The sequence below is a fragment of the Heptranchias perlo genome, chromosome 9 (assembly GCF_035084215.1).
Source record: "Heptranchias perlo isolate sHepPer1 chromosome 9, sHepPer1.hap1, whole genome shotgun sequence".
Taxonomy (NCBI): Eukaryota; Metazoa; Chordata; class Chondrichthyes; order Hexanchiformes; family Hexanchidae; genus Heptranchias; species Heptranchias perlo.
The window spans coordinates 57,740,168-57,764,126 of NC_090333.1; the positions used below are offsets into that span (position 1 = coordinate 57,740,168).

The 23,959-nt window shown below is 42.2% G+C and overlaps 1 protein-coding gene across 2 annotated transcripts in view; it reads left to right on the forward strand.

Annotated features, from left to right (window-relative positions):
• LOC137325431 (uncharacterized) overlaps window positions 1-22,591 on the forward strand; it is a 63,626-nt gene extending 41,035 nt beyond the window's left edge. The window contains exons 14-19 of one of the 2 annotated variants that reach the window (XR_010963879.1): window positions 5,204-5,298; window positions 10,924-11,094; window positions 11,842-11,967; window positions 13,058-13,136; window positions 15,354-15,670; window positions 19,376-19,447. Coding sequence is in view for 1 of the 2 variants with exons in the window: in XM_067990537.1 (XP_067846638.1) it covers window positions 5,204-5,298; window positions 10,924-11,094; window positions 11,842-11,967; window positions 13,058-13,136; window positions 19,376-19,487; window positions 22,290-22,419 (713 nt within the window). In the remaining variant the exon portion in view is untranslated. Of the gene's footprint in view, window positions 1-5,203; window positions 5,299-10,923; window positions 11,095-11,841; window positions 11,968-13,057; window positions 13,137-15,353; window positions 15,671-19,375; window positions 19,488-22,289 lie in introns of those variants that run through there. The other variant, XM_067990537.1, reaches the window with a different exon arrangement.
• Window positions 22,592-23,959: the final 1,368 nt, after the last annotated feature.

Genomic DNA, 23,959 nt, shown 5'->3' on the forward strand with positions numbered 1-23,959 from the left:
ATCATTTCGAAGTTTGCAGATAACATGAAACTCGGAAATGTAGTAAAGAAGATTGAGGATAGTAACGAGCAGAAACATGGCAGATGAAATTTAATGCAGAGAAGTGTGAAGTGATGCATTTTGGTAGGAAGAATGAGGAGAGGCAATATAAACTAAAACAATTTTAAAGGGGTTTCAGGAACAGAGAGACCTGGGGGTGCACATACACAATCTTTGAAGGTGACAGCACAAGTTGAGAAGGCTGTTAAAAAAGCATATGGGATCCTAGGCTTTATAAATAGACATGATGTGGAGATGCCGGTGATGGACTGGGGTTGACAAATGTAAGGAATCTTACAACACCAGGTTATAGTCCAACTGTTTTATTTGAAAATCACAAGCTTTCGGAGGCTTTCTCCTTCGTCAGGTGAGCAAGTGTAGGATTCCATGGAAGGTTACCGCATTTATAGTCAGAGAACAATACCTGGTGATTACAGATAATCTTTCCAACTGCCCGTTGTCAAGGCAATCAAACTGTTCAGACAGAGTGATGTTACCTACAGGACCACCGAATACACAAACGGCCAGAACACAAAACAGAGAGAGAGAGGGAGAGAAACATCCGAAAGGAAGAGAAAGACAGAGAATGACCCGTTGTGTTAAAAACAGATAACTTTTTTTCGCTGGTGGGGTTACATGTAGCGTGACATGAACCCAAGATCCCGGTTGAGGCCGTCCTCATGGGTGCGGAACTTGGCTATCAATTTCTGTTCGACGATTTTGCGTTGTCGTGTGTCTCGAAGGCCGCCTTGGAGTATGCTTACCCGAAGATCAGTGGCTGAATGTCCTTGACTGCTGAAGTGTTCCCCGACTGGGAGGGAACCCTCCTGTCTGGTGATTGTTGCGCGGTGTCCGTTCATCCGTTGTCGCAGTGTCTGCATGGTCTCGCCAATGTACCATGCTCCGGGGCATCCCTTCCTGCAACGTATGAGGTAGACAACGTTGGCTGAGTCACAGGAGTATGAACCATGTACCTGGTGGGTGGTGTCCTCTCGTGTGATGGTGGTATCTGTGTTGATGATCTGGCATGTCTTGCAGAGGTTGCCGTGGCAGGGTTGTGTGGTGTCGTGGACGCTGTTCTCCTGAAAGCTGGGTAATTTGCTGCGAACGATGTTCTGTTTGAGGTTGGGTGGCTGTTTGAAGGCAAGTTGTGGAGGTGTGGGGATGGCCTTAGCGAGGTGTTCGTCGTCATCGATGACATGTTGAAGGCTGCGGAGAACATGGCGTAGTTTCTCCGCTCCGGGGAAGTACTGGACGACGAAGGGTACTCTGTTGGTTGCGTCCCGTGTTAGTCTTCTGAGGAGGTCTATGCGATTTTTCGCTGTGGCCCGTCGGAACTGTCGATCGACGAGTCGAGCATCATATCCCGTTCTTACGAGGGCGTCTTTCAGCGTCTGTAGGTGTCCATCGCGTTCCATCGATGCTCTCAAGACCAACCGCAACATCGTCATCAAACCAGCGGACAAAGGAGGAGCCATTGTCATACAGAACAGAACGGACTATTGCAAAGAAGCATACCGACAACTGGACAACCAGGAACATTACAGACGGTTACCTGCAGGTTCGACCAAGGAACACACCCACCAGCTCAACAAACTGATCAAGACCTTCGATCCAGACCTTCAAAGCATCCTACGCGCTCTCATCCCACGTACTCCCCGCGTGGGAGACTTCTACTGCCTCCCAAAGATGCACAAAGCCAACACACCCGGACGTCCTATCGTATCAGGCAATGGAACCCTGTGTGAGAACCTCTCTGGATACGTCGAGGGCATCCTGAAACCCATCATACAGGGAACCCCCAGCTTCTGTCGCGACACTACAGACTTCCTACAAAAACTCAGCACCCCCGGACCAGTTGAACCAGGAACACTTCTCACCACGATGGACGTCTCGGCACTCTACACCAGTATCCCCCATGATGACGGCATCGCTGCAACAGCCTCAGTACTCAACACCAACAACAGCCAATCTCCAGACGCCATCCTACAACTCATCCGCTTCATCCTGGATCACAATGTCTTCACCTTTGACAACCAGTTCTTTACCCAAACACACGGAACAGCCATGGGGACCAAACTCGCACCCCAATACGCCAACATTTTCATGCACAAGTTCGAGCACGACTTCTTCACTGCACAGGACCTCCAACCAACGCTATACACCAGATACATCGATGACATTTTCTTCCTATGGCGAAGAATCACTGAAGAGACTACACGATAACTTCAACAAGTTCCATCCCACCATCAAGCTCACCATGGACTACTCCTCAGAATCGGTTTCTTTCTTGGACACACGAATCTCCATCAAAGACGGGCACCTCAGCACCTCACTCTACCGCAAGCCCACGAACAACCTCACAATGCTCCACTTTTCCAGCTCCCACCCTAACCACGTCAAAGAGGCCATCCCCTATGGACAGGCCCTGCGAATACACAGGGTCTGCTCAGACGAGGAGGAACGCGACGGACACCTACAGACGCTGAAAGACGCCCTCGTAAGAACGGGATATGACGCTCGACTCGTCGATCGACAGTTCCGACGGGCCACAGCGAAAAATTGCATAGACCTCCTCAGAAGACTAACACGGGACGCAACCAACAGAGTACCCTTCGTCGTCCAGTACTTCCCCGGAGCGGAGAAACTACGCCATGTTCTCCGCAGCCTTCAACATGTCATCGATGACGACGCACACATCGCTATGGCCATCCCCACACCTCCACTACTTGCCTTCAAACAGCCACCCAACCTCAAACAGAACATCGTTCGCAGCAAATTACCCAGCTTTCAGGAGAACAGCGTCCACAACACCACACAACCCTGCCACGGAAACCTCTGCAAGACATGCCAGATCATCGACACAGACACCACCATCACATGAGAGGACACCACCCACCAGGTACATGGTTCATACTCCTGTGACTCGGCCAACGTTGTCTACCTCATACGTTGCAGGAAAGGATGCCTCGGAGCATGGTACATTGGCGAGACCATGCAGACACTGCGACAACGGATGAACGGACACCGCGCAACAATCGCCAGACAGGAGGGTTCCCTCCCAGTCGGGGAACACTTCAGCAGTCAAGGACATTCAGCCACCGATCTTCGGGTAAGCGTTCCCCAAGGCGGCCTTCGAGACACATGACAACACAAAATCGTCGAACAGAAATTGATAGCCAAGTTCCGCACCCATGAAGACGGCCTCAACCGGGATCTTTGGTTCATGTAACGCTACACGTAACCCCACCAGCGAAAAAAAGTTATCTGTTTTTAACACAACGGGTCATTCTCTGTCTTTCTCTTCCTTTCGGATGTTTTTCTCCCTCTCTCTCTCTGTTTTGTGTTCTGGCTGTTTGTGTATTCGGTGGTCCTGTAGGTAACATCACTCTGTCTGAACAGTTTGATTGCCTTGACAACGGGCAGTTGGAAAGATTATCTGTAATCACCAGGTATTGTTCTCTGACTATAAATGCGGTAACCTTCCATGGAATCCTACACTTGCTCACCTGACGAAGGAGAAAGCCTCCGAAAGCTTGTGATTTTCAAATAAAACAGTTGGACTATAACCTGGTGTTGTAAGATTCCTTACATTTATAAATAGAGGCATAGAGTACAAAAGCAAGGAAGTTATGCTAAACCTTTATTAAGCACTGGCTTGGCCTCAGCTGGAGTATTGAGGTCAATTCTGGACACCACACTTTAGGAATAATGTCAAGGCCTTAGAGAGGGTGCAAAAGAGATTTACTAGAATGGTACCAAGGATGAGGGACTTCAGTTATGTGGAGAAACTGGGGTTGTTATCCTTAGAGCAGAGAAGGTTAAGAGGAGATTTGATAGAGGTGTTCAAAATCATGAAAGGTTTTAATAGAGTAAATAAGGAGAAACTGTTTCCAGTGGCAGAAAGGTCGATAACCAGAGGACACAGATTTAAGTGATTGACAAAAGAGCCAGAGGAAACATTTTATTACACAGCAAGTTATTATGATCTGGAGGGCACTGCCTGAAAGGGGTGGTGGAAACAGATTCAATAGTAATTTTGAAAAGGGAATTTGATAAACACTTGAAGGGTAAAAATGTACAGAGATATGGGGAAAAAGCAAGGGAGTGGGTTCCCTATGCCCAAAGTAATATCATCTTTATATATTGAGAACAAAAGTGGATCTTGCATTGACCCTGGGGTACACCACATCCAGCCCTTCCTCAATCTCAGATACACCCATATATCCAAACTTTTTGTTTCTTGTCTTATCAGTAATTCTTGATGCTTTAGATTAACCAGAAAACTGAATACTATTGGCTTCTATTTAGGTAACGGTATAAACACTAAAAGATATTGCAGTCTGCTGTAACACCAGCTGTTGTTTTCTAGATTTTAGAAGAGGTACAATCTCATCTTGTTAGTTGCTGGGGGAAGACCCACAGCTACTTCTTATTCAATCTCTGATGTGACAGAGTCTCTCTGATGTAATGTTCCACTTTCAGCACTATAAACACACTGACGTCCTATCATTGCATCACATCGTACTCATCTCTGTGGTGTGCAATTGGTGGCATGCTAATGGAAATGGATGAGTGTGTCTTTAACAATAAAAACAGCCTTCATAAGGGCATAGGACCTTTAGGTATCTGATTACCTTTGTTTTAAGACTGGAAAGCCTTTTATTTTTGTTTAAATGTATGTGCCATAACAATGTAAATTACACTGTGGGGCATCACTAGAGGCATAGTTCACCACCAACAGTGAAGCTAGATTCATAACTTGAGGATTTAAAGGGGCGTCCCTGTTGTCTTAAATTGTTTTACTGGAGATTTGACAACTGGAAATGCAAACACTCGTTTACAATATGGTTTGTTCTGTTGCCAATTATCTGAGGTCCTATAGCACCTGAGGTGATCGGCAGTACAATGAGGTTGTTGCATCATCCATTGCACCCTCTTGTCTGTAGAACATAATAGCACATTGTTAGTATGACTGCAATGTCCCTTTAACTGTAGAAGCACTGAGCGCTTTGATTAGCATTCAATGCTGGATGACGTTCGGTGGTTTATGAGACAAGTATGGGACAGAAAAAGAAAAGCATCTTTAAGTTTTCCATTGCAATTCTATTGGCATTTTCCCCAGCAAAGAGATTTCCACTAAAGAGGCTTGTGTTTTCACCAGATAACCCAATCCCTATCCCCAAGGAGACTATGCAAGTGATCTCAGTTTCCAGCGCCAACACTCAACTGCGCTATGAGACGGATGTTGCTGTGCAGGTAGGTCAGTGCTATGTGCCTCTGTAGACAGTACAGTGTCACAAAGGTTACTTAACAGAGTTTATACAGTTAGATGTGGCTGGATTCTCTGCACGTAGGAACAGATAAATCTTTCACAAGCTTTCTGTGTGAGATGAATTAAGTGCCTTGGTTCAAATATATTCTAAACAGTATTGGTTTAATGCAGGAATATCAAAAATGAGAGTCTTACTGTACCATGTAGTATTCCCCATCAATAATTGTAAAGTTAAATCTCAAATGGAAAACATGAAGATCTTCATATTTGGTCCACATTCCTGGAATTGTTACTTTCTTTTTCCTCCTTGAAGGAGTGCTCCAAGCAAGGTTCACAGTCATCGTGTTATTGAACCACTAGATAACGTCATTTAAATATTCGACTTTTTCCTGATTCCTTTTTTCTCTCTGATTTTCCTTCTTCTCTCCTCACGGAAGTGAATCACACCAGGGTAAAATTCCATATGACTAGGCCTCGCTCTGGAACCTCGCTCTAGTGACTGTTCTTCACGCCTGAGCTCAGTGATTGTTGGCAGGCTATTCAACCACTGGGGGAAGGGAGTGGAGGAGCACACCAGAGCCAAGATGGATACTCACTCAATAAACATACTTTCCACCAGGTATGACTGGATAGTGAACAGGAGCAAGAAACCTGAGACCAAGAGCCTGAGACCAATTGTAGTGTCTCTACTGCTGCTCCGGCCAAGATCAGCTAATCCTTCCACACCAGATATCGAAGTACAACCTTCCTGATCTGTGTGGCTCAGGATCTCACAGGGCAATGTATTTTCCCACTGAGCCACAAGAAGAGCAGGAATTCATTTTTTGAAAAAGAATAGCTATAAGCGAAAGACAACATTTGTTTATCCAGGTCCTGGGCATCAAATAATTAAAGTCTCAATGATTTTAATTATGGTTCAGAGCGTCATTAAATAAGTACTGTCGAGGCAAAACTATGTGCTACATGACATTTAATAAGACCATAAGAGAAAGGTGCAGGAGTAGGCCATTTGGCCCATCTAGCCTGCTCCACCATTTAATGAGATCATGGCTGATGTGATTTTTACCTCAACTCCACTTTCCCGCCTTTTCCCCATATCCTTTGACTCCCTTGCTGATCAAAAATTTGTCCAACTCAGCCTTGAATGTATTCAATGACTCAGCCTCCACAGCTTTTTGGGGTAAAGAATTCCAAAGATTTGTGACCCTCTGGGAGAAGAAATTCCTCCTCATTTCCATTTTAAACAGGCGGCCACTTATTCTGAGACTATGCCCCCTAGTTTTAGACTCCCCCATGAGGGGTAACATCTCTCAGCATCTACTCTATCGAGTCCCCTCAGAATCTTATATGTTTCAATAAGATCTCCTCTTATTCTTCTAAACTCCAATGAGTATAGACCCAACCTGCTCAATCTTTCCTCATAAAAGAACCCTTCCACACCCGGAATCAACCTAGTGAACCTTCTCTGAATTGCCTGCAATGCAAGTATATCCTTCCTTAAATAAGGGCACCAGAACTGTACGCAGTACTCCAGGTGTGGTCTCACCAGCACCCTGTACAGTTGTAGCATGGCTTCCCTGCTTTTATACTCCATCCCCCTTGAAATAAAGGCTAATATTCCATTTGCCTTTCGGATTACCTGCTGCACCTGTATGTTGACTCTTTGTGTTTCATGTATGAGGACACCCAGATCCCTCTGTACTGCAGCATTTTGTAGTATTTCTCCATTCAAATAATATTTTGCTTTTTTATTTTTCCTCCCAAAGTGGATGACTTCACATTTTCCCACATCATATTCCATCTGCCAAATTTTTGCCCATTCGCTTAACCTGTCAATATCTCTCTGCAGACACTGTGTCTTCATCACAACTTGCTTTTCCACCTATCTTTGTATCATCAGCAAATTTGGCCACAGGACACTCTGTTCCTTCATCCAAGTCATTGATATATATTGTAAATAGTTGAGGCCCCAGCACTGAGCCCTGCGGCACCCCACTAGTTACAGATTGCCATTTTGAAAATGATCCTTTTATCCCGACTCTTTGTTTTCTGTCAGTTAGCCAATCCTCTATCCATGCCAGTATATTACCCCCAACACCATGAGCTCTTATCTTGTGCAGTAACCTTTTATGTGGCATCTTATCGAATGCCTTTTGAAAATCCAAATATACTGCATCCATTGGTTCCCCTTTATCCACCCTACCTGTTACGTCCTCAAAGAACTCTAATAAATTTGTCAGATACGATTTCCCCTTCCTAAAACCATGTTGACTCTCCTTGATTGTCTCCAAATGTCCTGCTACTACTTCTTTAATAATAGAATCTAGTATTTTCCCAATGACAGATGTTAAGCTAACTGGTCTATAGTTACCTGCTTTCTGTCTTATTCCCTTCTTGAATAGGGGTGTTAAGTTTGCAGTTTTCCAATCTGCTGGGACCATTCCAGAATCTAGTGAATTCTGGAAAGATTACAACCAATGCATCCACTATCTCTGTAGTCACTTCCTTTAAGACCCTCAGATGCAAGCCATCAGATCCAGGGGACTTGTCAGCCTTTAGACCCATTAGTTTACCTCGTACTTTTTCTCTAGTGATAGTGATTGTTTTTAGTTCCTCCCTCCCCTTTGCCCCTTGATTATCTACTATTATTGGTATGTTATTAGTGCCTTCTACTGTGAAGACAGATACAAAATATCTGTTCAATTCCTCTGCCATTTGTCTTGTTTTCCATTATTATTTCCCCAGTCTCATCCTCTAAGGGACCAATGTTTACTTTAGCTACCCTCTTCCTTTTTATATACTTGTAGAAGCTTTTACTGTCGGTTTTTATATTTCTTGCTAGTTTACTCTCATAATTTATTTTCTCCCTCTTTATTATTCTTTTAGTCATCCTTTGCTGGTTTTTAAAGTTTTACCAATCTTCGGGCTTACCAGTAATCTTTGCCATGTTGTATGCTTTTTCTTTTAACCTGATACCATCCTTGACTTCCTTAGTTAGCCATGGTTGGTTCATCCTTTTTGTGGAGTCTTTCCTCCTCACAGGGTCATAAAGTATCTTTTTAAATGTTTGCCACTGCTTATCCACTATCATACCATCTAATCTATTTACCCAGTCCACTTTAGCCAATTCAGTCCTCATTCCTTTATAATTGCCCTTATTTAAATTTAATACAGTAGTTTCAGACCCAAGATCCTCGCTCTCAAACTAGATGTGAAATTTATCATGTTATGATCACTGCTTCCCAAGGGATCCTTTACTTTGAGATCATTAATTAATCCTGTTTCGTTACCCATTACCAGATCCAAAATGGCCTGTTCCCTGGTTGGTTCTTTGACGTATTGGTCTAAGAAACAGTCCTGAATACACTCTATGAACTCATCCTCAGGGCTACTTTTGCCAATTTGATTTGTCCAATCTATGTGAAAGTTAAAATCGCCCATGATTATTGTGTTACCTTTTTTACAAGCCCCCCTTATTTCCTGATTTATATTTTGCCCTACAGTGTAGCTACTGTTAGGGGGCCAAAATACTACTCCCACCAGTGATTTCTTCCCCTTGCCATTTCTTACCTCCGCCCAAATTGATTCGACATCTTGATCTTCTGAGTCAAGTTCATTTCTCACTATTATACCAATTTCATCCTTTATTAACAGAGCTACCCCACCATCTTTACCTTTTTCTCCTATCCTCCCGAAACATTGAATAACCCTGAATATTTAGCTCCCAACCTTGGTCACCTTGCAACCACATCTCTGTAATGGCCACAAGATCATACCCATTTGCTTCTATTTGTGTCGTCAATTCATCTATCTTATTACGAATGCTGTGCGCACTCAGATAAAAAAACTTTAATTTTGTCTTTTTACCATTCCTTCCTCCCCCGGCCCCATTTGCTAGTGCACTCTTATGTTTGTACATTCTGTCCCTTCCTGACACACTCTGTATATCATTACCCCCATCACTTTCCTGTACATTTCTTGAAGGGGTGGGAAAATAGTGTAACTACCTGTGTCACTCAATGCGGGATCACAGAATGACTGCTCCTTCCTGGTAGAGGAGCATTTTTCCTTCACTTGGTGCTTCACCACATGGCTGAGGCCAGACTTGCATCACCCAGGATTCCAAGTGCATATGTCAACTATTGTCTTTACATGTTTACAAGAGCAGCAGATTGTGGGGCATCAGACCCGACAGTGGATTAACAGCGGAGGTACACAAACCACAGCAGTCTGGGTTTTCCCTGCTTGGCTTACATCAAGAGAGACCTGCTCCTCAGTTTAATCATCATGAAGCAGCAGCTTTTTTTGCACAGTATTTGTCACCTCTACTTTAAAACCTGATAGAGGAGTTGTGCTAATTGAATTATGAAATGAGTTTGATCAGTCTCAGTCCAGTTCTTAGTGAACATGGGCACAGAACGGCCCCCAATTTGGCACTCTCACTCAGAGAGGCTATAGGATGGTTGGTTTGAGAAATGGAAAACAAGTGTCACATTGGTGCAGGAGGGAGTGCTCTTCTGAGGTTGGGGCAGAGTAGAGCTTTACTCTGTATCTAGCAGTGCTATACCAGACCTGAAAGTGCTTGATGCTGACAGTGGGCACCTGAAATGGGATGGGGTCCATTTCTCAGCACTAACATCCCTGATCTTAAAGAACAAGAAAAAAAAAATTTCTGCACAACTTTTCTGACTCCCAACTTGTTCATTTTTAATTTGGGTCCCTAGTACTTGAACCCTTCCCCAGAGTCAACCATTTGCCTGGATCAACATTGTCAATTCCCTTCATAATCTTGATCACGTCATTTAGATCATTTAAAAGTTTTTTAGTTTTAAAAGTAATCAAGCGCAACTTTCTTAACTTTTTTTTATAACTTCAAGTCCTCATACGTAGAATCATACAGTCAAAATTGGATCCGATCAAGACTCGTCTGACAATAACAAAGAATTATGTGCACTCCCATCATGTGTACAACTATCGGGAAAAAAACAGAACACATTCACGCCCTGTAACCATTAATCAGTGAATGATAACAACGTTCAGTTTACTATCTGCTTCCACAGTCATCAGCCTACTTCTAGTTTCTACTGGAACATGGACTCACAACATAAAACTACTCACCTAATTTGGTAAAAATTAAAGTTAATTGGCAACCTCAGTCATGACACAAATTAGAATGTAGGATTAAGAACATCGATCAGGCAGAAAGTTTCCATTCAAAAGGAGATATAACCAGGAGTAGTGGGATTAGTTCTCAGGGAAGACCTTTGAAGTGGACAGAGATGAATACGAACAGCGACGGACAGGAAAAGACCCTCTGGTCCGTCCAGCCTGTCCCACACAATCGTGATACCTTGTGTATTACAATATATACACTCGCCACCCCACACCATGTGATGTGTTTCTGAGAGATAATTCAGATATAGGGAGGAGATTGTATCTGTGCACAATCTAATAAAATCATAAATACATTCTTTATAAAGAAGGTGGTGAGCTTTAAAAAGGGAATGGGCTCGTTGGATCTCATGGTTTTCGTCCATTTCTAAAAATTCTTGTGTTCTTGTTCTCATATGTCACGGAAATCTTCTTGCTATTTTGTACTCTTGACTCAGGAACAGCTGGAATTGGAGTATGGTGACTTGCACGAAACTGGTTACTGCAACCAATTGTTTGGAGTGTGCAAGCAGGTGATCAAGAAGCAGCAGCTCGCTGGGAGCACGGGCCTTGTCCTGGGCAGTGGAACTGGTCTCATGTCCTTCCTGTTAACCCAGTTGTTTTGCAAGGTGACATTTTAACTGATCTTACGTATTAGAATTCCAAATAAATAGTTTGTTTTCCCTCCTGTCCCCTTCTCTGATTACTGAATCCTGTTACAATCCTATGGGCACCAGCTGTCACCCTGAACCTTACCCAAGTGACCATTCTTCACGTGTGAGGCCCAGACAATGAAAATTTGCAGGCTTGTCAATCATGGAGGGCATCACAGCCGAGCTTTGTCCTGTCCTCACCCGATGCCCACACATATGCAGTTTACAGCAGCGGTCACAGGAGAGGGAACCTTTGCTGGCTTTTCTCGTCCCTAATCCAATGTACTGAGGCCAATTATACTGATCCTACTTCCAACCCAGCTGGGAGCAGCTAACTGATCACGGGCCAGGGACTGAAACTGGGACCCAACCCACCCGTAGTTTGTATGGCTCAATAACACACTAGGCTGGGCATTTCCGCTTTGAGGCTTCACACAAGCTCCACAGTTGTGATTATTAACTCATAATGGGAAAGATTTCCTCTGTGCGCGATGTTTAATATGATCATAACTGTGTTTACAAGGAACGCTTTTACAATTTTGTTGCGCGCTGAGGAAATCTTCGCCCTCCCAATATAAGTAAACGTGGTGAAGACCCTCTTATCCGACCATGATGCTGCGATGACACAGTGCTTCCTCAGCATGATATAATGTCCTGCACTGAGCCTTGGGTAATCAGCCATGTCTTGCGTTCAGTAGATTTCTTCTTAATTTCTTTCACTAGGTGATCGGGATAGACTACAGTGAAAAGTTTGTTGACACCGCACAGCAGCTAAAATGCTCAGGACACCAAAACTCTGAGGTCAGGGTTCCAGATTATTTGGACAGAGACAGGGTGGTGTTCAAACAGGTAAACATTTTGTGTGTTGCAAACACATTACTCATGTTTTTCTTCCCCTTGATATAAATGTGGCGTTCATTCAACTTTTAAGATAAAGGCTTTTCAGAATATGAAAAGGCCCATTACTCTTTCATAGTTCAACCCCACCTAGCTACCTTCTCATTATCTCCCTCAATCCATTCCCACCCAAGAAATGTATCTATTGGTCTCTTGAACCCATTTAACACTGCCCATTTCTTTGGCCGCCCCTGTTAGCTTATTCCACAACTCTATTGATTTTTGTGTTTGAAAATGTTCCACTTGACCTGTGCCAAGCCATATGTATTCTTTGCCATGGGGAACAATTTGTCTTCCTACTGCCACCCTGATTGAGTGCAGCTAACTCAGCACATAACAAGGAATTCAGTAAGTGAGTGGTCAATCTGTGGGACAGACTCCCTAGGGAGATGGTAGAAGCAGATAGTGTTGATTCATTCAAATACAAATTAGATACATTTCTTTCAGAAAATAACATTTTGGGATACAACATATGAGTAATTTGAGACATAACAAATGGTAAGTGTAGCAAGCTTGGGAAGAATAGGTGACTTTGGATAAGATAAGAAGACCTGTGGTTCCCAAAGCTCTCCACCACTGGAGGTTTTCCTCGCCTCATGTCTGGGTCTATTGTAGACTAATTGATAGAGATTGATTGACATGATTAGGAAACTCCTGCATTATTGTTACATCATGCAACTACCAGGATGGAAGGTGGTGAACTAGATGGACCTTGGTCTTTTTCCGTCTCGCAATCCTATTTTCAACCTTAGGCCTTCCTGGTTTGTGTGGTAGTTTCACACTGGGTAGTTCATTTACCCACTAAGCTATCAGGATGCTACTGGAAGCATGTCTCATATTAGCACTTCCTTTACAGGCACAGCAAGAAGATGGAGACATGCTGCTATCTTATCAAAATTGCTAAAATATCTCCTGAAGGCATTGGAACAAACTATAGGAATATAAACTAGCAGAGTTCTCATTTAAGCTCCCCCATGACTGTTGAGAAAGCATTTTTCAAAGCATTTTAAGTAATTGTTTGTGTGCATGTTCAATTTTGCAGCTAACGTGGATTCCTAATGAAGTCGGACATCATAATTTTATACTTCTCGATTTCCTGGATCGTACCCTTAATCCCTCAGGTAAAAACGTGTGAAATGCTGTTGGGCTTTGAACACTATTGTGTTTTAATAAATGTCTTAAAGAAAGTAAAGGCTTAAATGTGGCACTGAAACATGCTATTCTGCTAAAGTTTGCCTTTTGTTTTCATTTTTTTAAAAGGAATTTTTGTCTTTCATAGAAAATGGCTGCCAGATTAAAGGTCACCTAGCTGTGACCTCTGGGAAAAAATGTGATTTAAAACACTACTCTTTTCAATAAGTACTGAAAGATTTTGAAGATTGGATGTCTGCCATTCCTGTAGTAAACTGGGACTATATTACGTCTTTGTAGAAATGCAGCATGTTCTGAATTCACCAGCAGTTGAAGTATGATGGAACATGTTCCATTTACCTACGATTTGTATTTCAGTATTCCTTTCTGTAACACACATATGACTTGCAATCTCAGCATTTCTAATCTTTCTTTAAAAAAAAATCTCTCCAGGTTTCTCCCCTCCTGTCCTGACACCTGCTGGGATACAGTTCCCACAAGAAGAGAAAAAAATCTATTGGACCAATAGTTCTCTTAAATAGTTCTATACTAATAAACCTAAGGAAATAAAAAAAATGTATCCATAAATTCCTGGCCGTGTATCGCTCAACAATTTGGAGCAAAACTGACCCTGTGTTTCAGCTTGTTGTGACAGTACAATTTTACACCCACATTTGTTATTCATTATACTGTATTATATTTTGGAAGTTATCTGATAATTGCATTATTTTCACAACCACAAGGTTGTTTTACTCCTCCCACCCCTGCCAATTAGTGTTGATTGGCAATGCTGTACTGTACAACAACCAATCCCACTCTCAACCAGATGTTTTAAGCAGTTAATTGTTTCAGCATCAATAGCTTTTTGCTAAAGATCTGTTCCACAGATCTACTAAATTGGGTGGTGGGGGAGTTTCGTCCTTCCTCTAGTTTTATTTGAGCTGCATTAGTTTTAAGCCTGTGTACACTCGAAGGTCTCCTTTGCAAAGGGTTGGCTCTCGTTTGCTAATGGTGCTCATTAGGATGTATTTGAGCCATACGACCAGAGACCTGGGGAAGCCTGAATAGAACTGAAAATTGGTTTCCTGGTTCATAGACCTTTCATTGTTCAGAGGCTCACCACCAACTTCTCAAGGGCAATTAGGGATGGGCAATAAATGCTGGCCTCGCCAGGGACGCCCATATCCCATGAACGAATAAAAAAAAAAGGATACTTTCATTGTGGCTTTAAAATAGCACTGTTAATAGACCAATCCCTTGAATTGATGTTTCAATTAAAATCCAATTAGAATCTAATGAAATTATGAAACATTAAGCACTTGCCATGTGTCCAATAGTTGGCCCAGCAAGCTTCCTAGGGGCTGTTGTATTTTCCAATTCCCCAATAGACTGATGGTCTGGGAATAAAAAGGCCTTACAATGCGACAGGCCATTGATGCTCACTGTTGAAACCCACACATGCAGAGTGGCCAGTGAGGTGAACTGCTGCAGGTTGTGGAGACTTCTGGCAGTGTGACTCACTGTCTTCAGGAGAGGAGTAATAAGGGAGAAAGCAGCAGGAGATTTGGAGAAAGAAACTCATAAAATATATATATATATAGCTGTAGGCATGTGTCAAGCTGAAACACCATATTCCAATGCTTTAAATTTGGGTTTTGAACATGTACGAAACCTTGCTACACGTACCTTTGGGTCCATACTTTTATTATTCTTTTCCATTCTCAAAGTGTAGGATTCTACTGCCTGTGCCAGCCCTAACTTGACTTTAACAGCTTCCAAGATGTGGTCTCACATTGGCTTTTCGTCGAGCCAGGCTCAGTGTAACTCCTGTGTAGTATTTATTGAGCCAATCGGGAAGTGTGCATGTGTGAATATAGGGTGACCATAGGACAACACTCAGCTGTGATGGTAAAATAACCTGCCAGTTTCACAGTCTGGGCAAACATGGGAAGAATGGCTAAATATGGAAAGTACCGCAGTAAGAGTCTAAAGGAGAGGGGAGAAAATTGGTCAGAAGCACACATGAAAAGTAATGAATAATAATGGAGAGCACACATCTTTGGACTTTATCTTACAATATATGTAAATTAGATTTATAAATATTTTGATTTTGTGATGGTTTCTTGTTCCACACTTTAGAACAGCGTATGTTGGATTCTGGCATTTGTTTTCACATGTTCACTTAACGTTTTCTTTCCTTTTTACAGGACTAGTCAATCTTCCCCTCAACTCTCACATAAAACAGTAATGCCATTTTGAGATAGGCCTGTCTTCCCTGCAAATCCCAACAGAGATTTATCTTCCCTGCAAGTCCCAACAGAGATTTATCTTCCCTGCAAATCCCAGCAGAGATTTATCTTCCCTGCAAGTCCCAGCAGAGATTTATCTTCCCTGCAAATCCCAACAGAGATTTATCTTCCCTGCAAGTCCCAGCAGATTTTTATCTTCCCCACGTCAATACTCTTTAAAGCTTTCCTGTACTGTTTAAATGAGCCTTCAGAATGTAACCTACTTTACTGGGAAAGTAAGCCTTTTAAACTGTGGTTTAGTTATCTATCTATTTATTTATTTATTTATTCATTTATTTAAAGGGACCGGCAAGCATAGGAAACAAGAATTTCCCACAAATGTCTCTTTGGTTTTAGTCCTTGTGCCTAAATATTGACTCTATAAAAATTAATTATTTTTGGGTCCTTGGTGCTGCCATTTAATTTGGTGATGTTGTGGGAAAGCAAGTATGAAACTTTTCTGCCTAAAGCAATAAGATTGCTCTAAAATCGACAGTTGAAAGGTTAAAAAAAAGCAATCAATACAGCTGGCTGTTGGTGCGATTTCAGCCTGTTAGAGAGGAAAACTTCACACTTGCTTCCCCATAATAGACACCATCACTGTGATACCATGAATAGGCAATATTCAAGAACCCAACACTGGCATTTAAAAAGTATTTTTTGTCAGGTAAATATTTGGTCTGTTAAAGGCACCATGAGTAATAATGAGGGCACATTTGCTTAGGACAGTGCTCATTGCCCACATTTCTCTTCCCCTTTAAACAATTACAGTCCGAGTATTTTTTCTGCATTGCGGTGCCTTTGTGTGCAGAGTGCCATCACAATGGTTCCCCCAAGTTATCACTACCTTCAATTCTGCAAGTTTAATGAGCCACTACCTTCATGAAAAGATATTTGGCAAACATTTTTTTGTTGGGGGGTGGATGGATGCGGGTGGACACAATCCAGAAGGTCTGAGCATCATTTTTGCCATGAGTCGTTTTCAAATGATGTGATGTTGCATTCTACTGCATTTTATGTTATATCATGTATTTTTAAACAAATGAGAAGACATTTCTCAAATGTTTTTCATGAAGATGGTGTCCCTTTAATCAGCAAAAAGCAAAATGTTTTTTAATATTTAGTGTAAACAATATCTATAACAATGATGTGAATCTAAGCATTTAGTAGAGAGGCTTTTTATTCTACTGAATTACCCTGTAATTCTAAGTGTTATAAATGGAGGTAGCTATACACTTACCAATGTTTCTCACTCACCCCTGGTTACTCCATTTTATGCTTTATAACAGCTGGTCAGAGGCAGCCAGGGAGCAGATGCTTTGGGGTCAATTTTCGGATGGCCGAGCGGGTGCGTTCGTGGTTGGGGGGGGCTCCTAAAATTGGGGATTGCCGGAGCGGGTCCGGAGCCCGGCTCCAACTCGCCCACTTCTGGGTTCCCCAATGACGCGAGTCAGTGCGCACGCAGCCCCCGCATGTGGGACTCCCACCGCCAATCAAAGCTGGCGGGATCCCATTTAAGATCATTATCTGGGTACTTGAGGTTGTTTACAGACCTCATTAGTTGGAGATTTTGGGAGGATCCGGATTTTGAACTACCCACAGCGTGTTTCCCATGCTGGGGGAAACACTCCCTGTTTAAACAGACGTGTTGCAGCCAGCAGCCAGTGGCAGTTGTAAAGGTAAAATTTAACAGGTGCGGGGTAAACCCTCATTCATTGCAGCAGGGCACTCTGTTACCTCAGACAAAGTTTTGCCTGCCACACCATTGTCTCCACACTCCAAATTATTAAATCATACCCTAAACTCTGCTGTCCAAACCTGCTGTAATTTAGCCTATTATCTGCAGCATCAGTCAGTGGAGGACTGCCCCTTTAAATAAGGCTCCTCCAGCTGACAGCCTGTGATGCGGGTGCACAATCTGCCCGCTGCGCAGCTTTCCAGCGCGAAACCCGGAAGCCAAGGTAAGTGGCTCCAATATTAGGAGGGAGGGGGTTGCCAGCCGGCGGGGGGGGGGGGGGGGGGGTCGACTGGGCGCGTTACCCACGCGCCCAGTCGACCCCTCCCCCACTGCCAACCCCCCTCCCTCCTAATATCGGGCCCTTTGTGTTGAACTTCTCCACCTATGAACCATGAATGGAAAATTGCACTCACAATCCACGAACTCCAACCATGGCACCACAGGAGAACGCCATGACGTTACAGGAGAGCCAATTGCACACAAAATGTCTACTCTCAGACTGCGCCTGACCGGCAGATCTGCTGCATTAAACAGGGCAGTGAGGGAGACTGGTGTAGACGCCAGTAAGTGTACAGATAGCTCCCTTCATGCTCTCCAGGGTAATGGGACAATTCAACAAAATATTTTCTCCCTTTTGAGAGTGTGCACTAAGTCCACATGAATTAATTTGGATTATATTTCCAGTTTGTTTTTCAAGTTTGTGTGCTCTCAAAGTTTCTTGCTGAAGTTTTGCTAATGGATGTTATGTACATATGTGTATGTGTGACTGAATCCATTTCCCGTTTTTATTTTCTAGGCTCATCCAGAAATTAACAAAAATAAAAATCAGATGACACTATTTTTCTCTAGAAAAGAGAAGTCAGAGGGGTGACCCAATAGAGATCTTTAAAATTATGAAGGGGTTTGATAAGGTAGATGTAGAGAAGACGTTTCCACTTGTGGGGAATCCAAAACTTGGGGTCATAAATATAAAATACTGTAGTCACCAATAAAACCATTAAGGCATTCAGGAGAAACTTATTTACCCAGACAGTGGTCAGAATGTGGAATATGGAGTAGTTAAGGTGAATAGCCTAGATGCATTTAAGGGGAAGTACATGAGGGAGAAAGAAATAGAAGGATATGCTGATAGATGCAGTAGGGTGAGAGGAGGCTCGTGTGGAGTATAAACACCAGCATTGACCAGTTGGGCTGAATGGCCTGTTTCTATGCTGTACAGTCTTATGTAATTCTATGAAAGCCTAAGATATAATTCATGGCTTTATACTCCATCATGAAAAAGTGGTCAGCAAACTTTTTGATTGATGAGGGAGAGGATCAGAGTATCAGTGGGTCATCTTTAGAATGATGCTGACATGCTGTGTGACACATTGTTGCGTTCTGATATGATTTATGTCATTCCATGAATAAATGTTTGCTAAACACTTTTTCGCAAAGATACTTGCCATTAAATTTTTGAAGTTACTGCTTATGTTCTCTTTTCGTTTTGATTTTGACAAGCCTAGTCTGAGAACTATGGCCCACAGTTCAAGACATCATTAAGATTGAAAAGGGCAGGGAAGAAGAGGAGATAAATCAAGAAGTAGCAGTCAGGTGATGCCAGGCTTGTGCTTTAAAAGCCTGTTGGTTGCAAGAAGAGAAGACCAAGAGAAGGAAGGAGTTGCACAGTTTGAAGGCTTGCTGAAGAGTGAGCTACAGTCGAGATCTTATAATGAATATCGATTTCAACACAGTGAGGATACAGGGAGAGGGGCAGTGTGTTTGGAGCTTAGGTGGAACAAAAGAGGACAGGTCATCACAGTAATGACCACAGTGATGTCAATAAAAGGGGCAAGGAAGGCTTTAATTGAGAGATTGGAACATAGAGCTGGGAGAAGGATCACCTATGTCTTTTCATCCAGGATACAAGAATTAGAAATTATTTTAATTGCGCTTAAAATTTTCCTCAGTTATTGAAATCTTTTAAAATTATTTTTTTATACAATTTTAAAATCAGATTGTTTGAGGAATAACAATGTTTCAAAAATGATGGTGTTTTTATTCTTTAGTTTTTCTTTATATTTAACTGCGAATCTCATTTGTCTGTCACTGAAATAATTACCTCGCTGATGTTGCACAGATCAAACAGAAGCCTTTGTCGCAATGCGTGGCTGTTTGAGTGCTGCTAATATTTTATTTAAAAGCCACTTTCTTTATCTGCCAGCTTGGCTAGTGCGTCTATCAGAAGTTGTACAAGCAAAAGGTTTGGTTGTCATCGCCTCAGAAAAGTGGAGCAGAAACAATCTAGATCAAAGATTTCAAGAACTCAGAAAGCAGTAAGTGAACAGGTCATTTCATACAGGAGTGTGATGGCCTTGATCAAACTATGCACAAGCAAACATGAACACTGGAAAGTGGGGGGCCTGGCAAGGGGAAGGTGAGATTTTTTTCTTCTCCGCTGCCTTCTCCCCTCTGGTGCTGATGGTTCTGACTCATGGTATGTGGTTTCACATGATTAACTGGATAGTGAAAAGGAGTGGAAATGTTGACTGACCCCCCCCCCACCCTCAATCTAGGGGCATTGAAGCCAATTGCTGCGACCCAACTGAAATCAGCTAACTGCACAAAGCAGGGATACAAGCTGGGTGCTTCTTGGTCTGTCTGCCTCAGTACTCACACTTTCCAGTAGGAGTCACTAGAGAGATAGGAGTGGAAACCCTGCCTGATTTTTCTCTCAGCAGCCCAAGGACACTGAGGCCAATTATAGTATTCCTACCACTGCCCTGGATGAAATAAACTGAGATCAAGTCCGGGAGCCTCCTGGTTTGTTTGGTTCAGTGCCACATCATTTATATACTGAGGTATGGGTCATTATTAAAACCTTAAATCCGTTTAGTTGGTGGAGCAAGTGCCTTTTGATATTTCACTTGAGCTTCTGATTTCAGCTTGGCCATTAATGGGAAGTGGTGACCAATGATCCTGAGGGAGAGAGGGAAGTTCAAAGGGGCAAGAGACCAACAGGTGCTCGGTGTAAACCTCGGCAGGAACATGGTTGAAAGGGGATCTGATGATTCTTTCACCCCATGACAGAAAATAGGGTTGGAGATTTACCATCCATGACTGCAGCTTATTAGATATCTGAAGTTTAGCTAATTTGAATCATCCTACGTTCACCAGTTCAAATTTATAACCAATCACTATTAGAATGCTGCACATCACCAAGTAAATGTATTCAATCTCTTTTGCCAGAGTCAAAAAAAATGAAGTAGTTGTAGATTTACGAGCTAACCACTTTATTAACATCTACGATAACATGATTAGTACCGCCATAAATGAAACATTTAAGGAGTACATGAAATACTTGATCAAATGTTATTAATTGGCAAAGAGTTCAATCTTTACAGCCTCAAACATAATTTAAATGTAACATCATAACTCCGCATCCCTGTGTCAGCTGGGCTCTGTTTAATACAGGGCAGGTGACATGCATTGTCCAGTATCAGGACCATTTCAGTCAGCAGGACCATTTTATAGCTAGATTTCCTTGTATGGTGACAACCTAACAGCTCTGAACAAGTCTATCCAGGTATGTTTGAAGCCTCTTTCAGTGTATGGCTGATAAGCTACTGACTTTGATGACATTACACTTGGAATAACTAAGTTGGCCGCACTAGAATTGGGCAGATCTGGTCACTCGTGTTAACCTCAGGGTTGACTGTGGGGTCAGTCTCCATCTGTAGCTGTAGTATTTTTTTTCCTTCTGTTGCCATTTGCTTCTCTTCCTGGTAAATCTAACCTTGCACCTTACTATACACGTGTACCCATACTAACTTCTGCTCCTCTGTTCTCGGAGTGTTACATGCAAATAAAATATTTAAATTGCTTGCCTACGTCTCACTAAAATTTTTTGTAGTCTCACTATTAACTTCCCAGAATGTTTAGCATTAACTCTTTTATATTTCTCGGCTTGAGAAGGCTTGCTTAAGGTATTCTCAATTCTTGCCAGATTTCTCCAAACCTCCAGAGCTTCCTTCTCCTCCTCAACCTTCAGGTTTCAGTGACAGAATTTCAATCTTTTTTACCACTTAATTTCATAAAGTAAAATCCCCTTTTCCCAGCTATTTTGATATCTGATCAACTAAGGTGATTCATTTTATTGCAAGAGTTCATCTCCAGGTATCAATCACCTTAAACGGACAAATGTCAAGGACTTAAAAAGGGAAATTTTTAATATTCAACAAAACCAAGCTTCCTTGTTGCTGGAAACCTCATATTTTCCCAGCCCTAAATAACAAAATTGGACTCCCCCAGATAATAGTGGCATTCCTGGTCTCACATTTGTCCCAACGGGTGTCATCCTTGGCTCAATGGTAGTATTCTCACCTTGGATTCAGAAGGTTGTGGGTTCAAGCTCCATTCCAGAGGCACATAATCTAGGCTGACACTTTAGTGCATTACTGAGGAAGTGCTGCACTAGTCAGAAATGCCATATTTTGGATGAGATAGTAAACTGAGTCTTCCCCCTTGGGTGTATCTCATAGGTCCCATGACACTATTTGGAGAAGAGAAGGGGAGTTCTCCCAGTGCTGTGGCCAACATTCATCCCTCAACCATCACTAAAACAGATAATCTGGTCATTTATCTCAATGCTGTCTGTAGCTCCCTGTGCGCATATGGCTGCTGTATTTCCCTACAGTGACTACACGTCATAAGTATTTCATTGGCTGTGAAGCACTATGGGATGGTCTGAGGATGTGAAAGGTGCTACGTAAATGCAAGTTCTTTCCTTCTTTCTGACAGCATAATCTCTAGCCTGGTAACCTTGACAACCTAGATCTGCCAGCTCCAATCGTTAATGGGAGCCAGATAGTTTTAAGGGTCTTTTGTCAAAGAGTGCTGCCTGCTATTTCCAGAAGGCTTAGCATTAACCCTTTCTGTTTTTCCAGTGTTCAGCAGGGTGTTTAAAACACCATTTTTAAGGCTGCTTTTCCTACACCCAGGCCAACTGTCTGACTGCTGTAACTAGGCAATGCTGTTTATTGCAGAAGGAATCAAGGGTGATGGCAGAGCAAAACAAAATTAGAAAAAGGATTCAAATTAGAAATATATCTCTGATAAATTGTGACTTTCTCATGTAGGTTGTTTTTTGTGGAACAAAAGGAAATCGAAAGCAGAGGAAAACAAGGCAAAAAAGTTACTTTTGTGACCATTTGGAAACCATGGCATCCCATTGGCTCAGAAGTCAACGATGGTGACAACAAAGATTAGCGAGTGTGTCTTCACAACCACAGAGAAAAAGTTGTGTTCATTGTCTAATTTCAAATGTTTAGGACCAGTAACTTCAATGAGAAGTGATTGGTGCTGTTATTCTATTCCCCTCAATTGCTGCGAATGTATTCCAGTACCAGCAATTTGTGTTAACTAAGCTTTGTTTAATAACCTTGGACAAAGATCTTGTGATTAAACAGAATCTCTGACCTTGCTGAGTGTGGCCTTATTTTACTGACATTCATTATATCTCTTTTGGTAGGTCATATAAAGTCTTTCTATTATTCCTCAGTTCCCTGAGTCACCCAAAAGCTTCAGCCAAGAGAGTGAATGGGCAAACCTGCTCAAGACCTTTCACCAATGCTGCTTTCAAGGTTGCCACCCAAAGATGTGTAAATGGGACCCAGAGATGACTCTCTCCCCTATTTTCAGCGTGACCAGCTGAAAGTAGCAAATTCCAGGCAGCCAGCTGATCATTGGGTGAGCTTGCTTTATAATATAAAAAATAACATGTTGAGATCAATTGAAATATCTGCATCACTGACACAACCCCTGTATTGAATTTTCCCCACCGATTATTTTCAACATTTCATGACAAGTGTACTTTGGTAAACATTCAGTGAAAATACATGTGTTTTGATCTATGAAATTAAACCAATGGAGTTAAAAGCAAACCAATGCATAACATTTCTACTGGTTATAGAGTATCCATGTATGTTCATCAGCTATGACATTTTAGTAATACAAGTGACACTGATCTCTCATCACACCACAGATTTGCTCTAAAACTCTTCGCTTAATAGTTACAGTTGTTTACAAATCCTGCTTTAAGCTGTTCATGTGTGTTGCAAATCTGGAACAGAATCACAGCAAACCATCATAGAAGGATTTATGTCAATGAGGTTTTACAGGAATCATTCTCACCACTTGACCTTAGAGTTAGCTGGAGATATAAAGCATGAAATTTGCAGTTCTTAACTCTTAATATGAAAACAGAAAAAGCTGGAGACAAGGAACTGTCAGCAACTGAAAAAAGAAAAGATGTTAGTATCCTGGGTGGAGATCCTTCATTACCACTGGAAAAGGAAGTAAAAGAGAAACAGAATTGCATTTATATTATGCCTTTTATGACCTCAGGATGTCTCAAAGTGTTTTACAGCAAATGAAGTACTGAAGAGAACAGCCCTCGGCAGGGACTACTAATCTCCCACCGACTTCAACTGGACATTAAGATGAATATGTCTATCAGGCAAGAACTTCACTTTAACCAGCAGGCACTTGTCACCCTTACTTGAGTATAATCTCTGTGGTCTAAAAGTATGAAACGAATTAGAGCTCAAAGTAAAAATCTCAGTTCTTAATGCTGGATTTAAAGCTGGTTAAAAGTGAGTGGATATGCATCAGGCTGGTCTAAACAGCCCTGTACACACTTCCCATCTTGTACCCCAAGCAATAGAAGTAAATGTGTCTAGACTCAGTCTGTTTGTTTTAACCTGACCCAGAGAGAACATAAGAAACAGGAGCAGGAGTAGGCCGTACG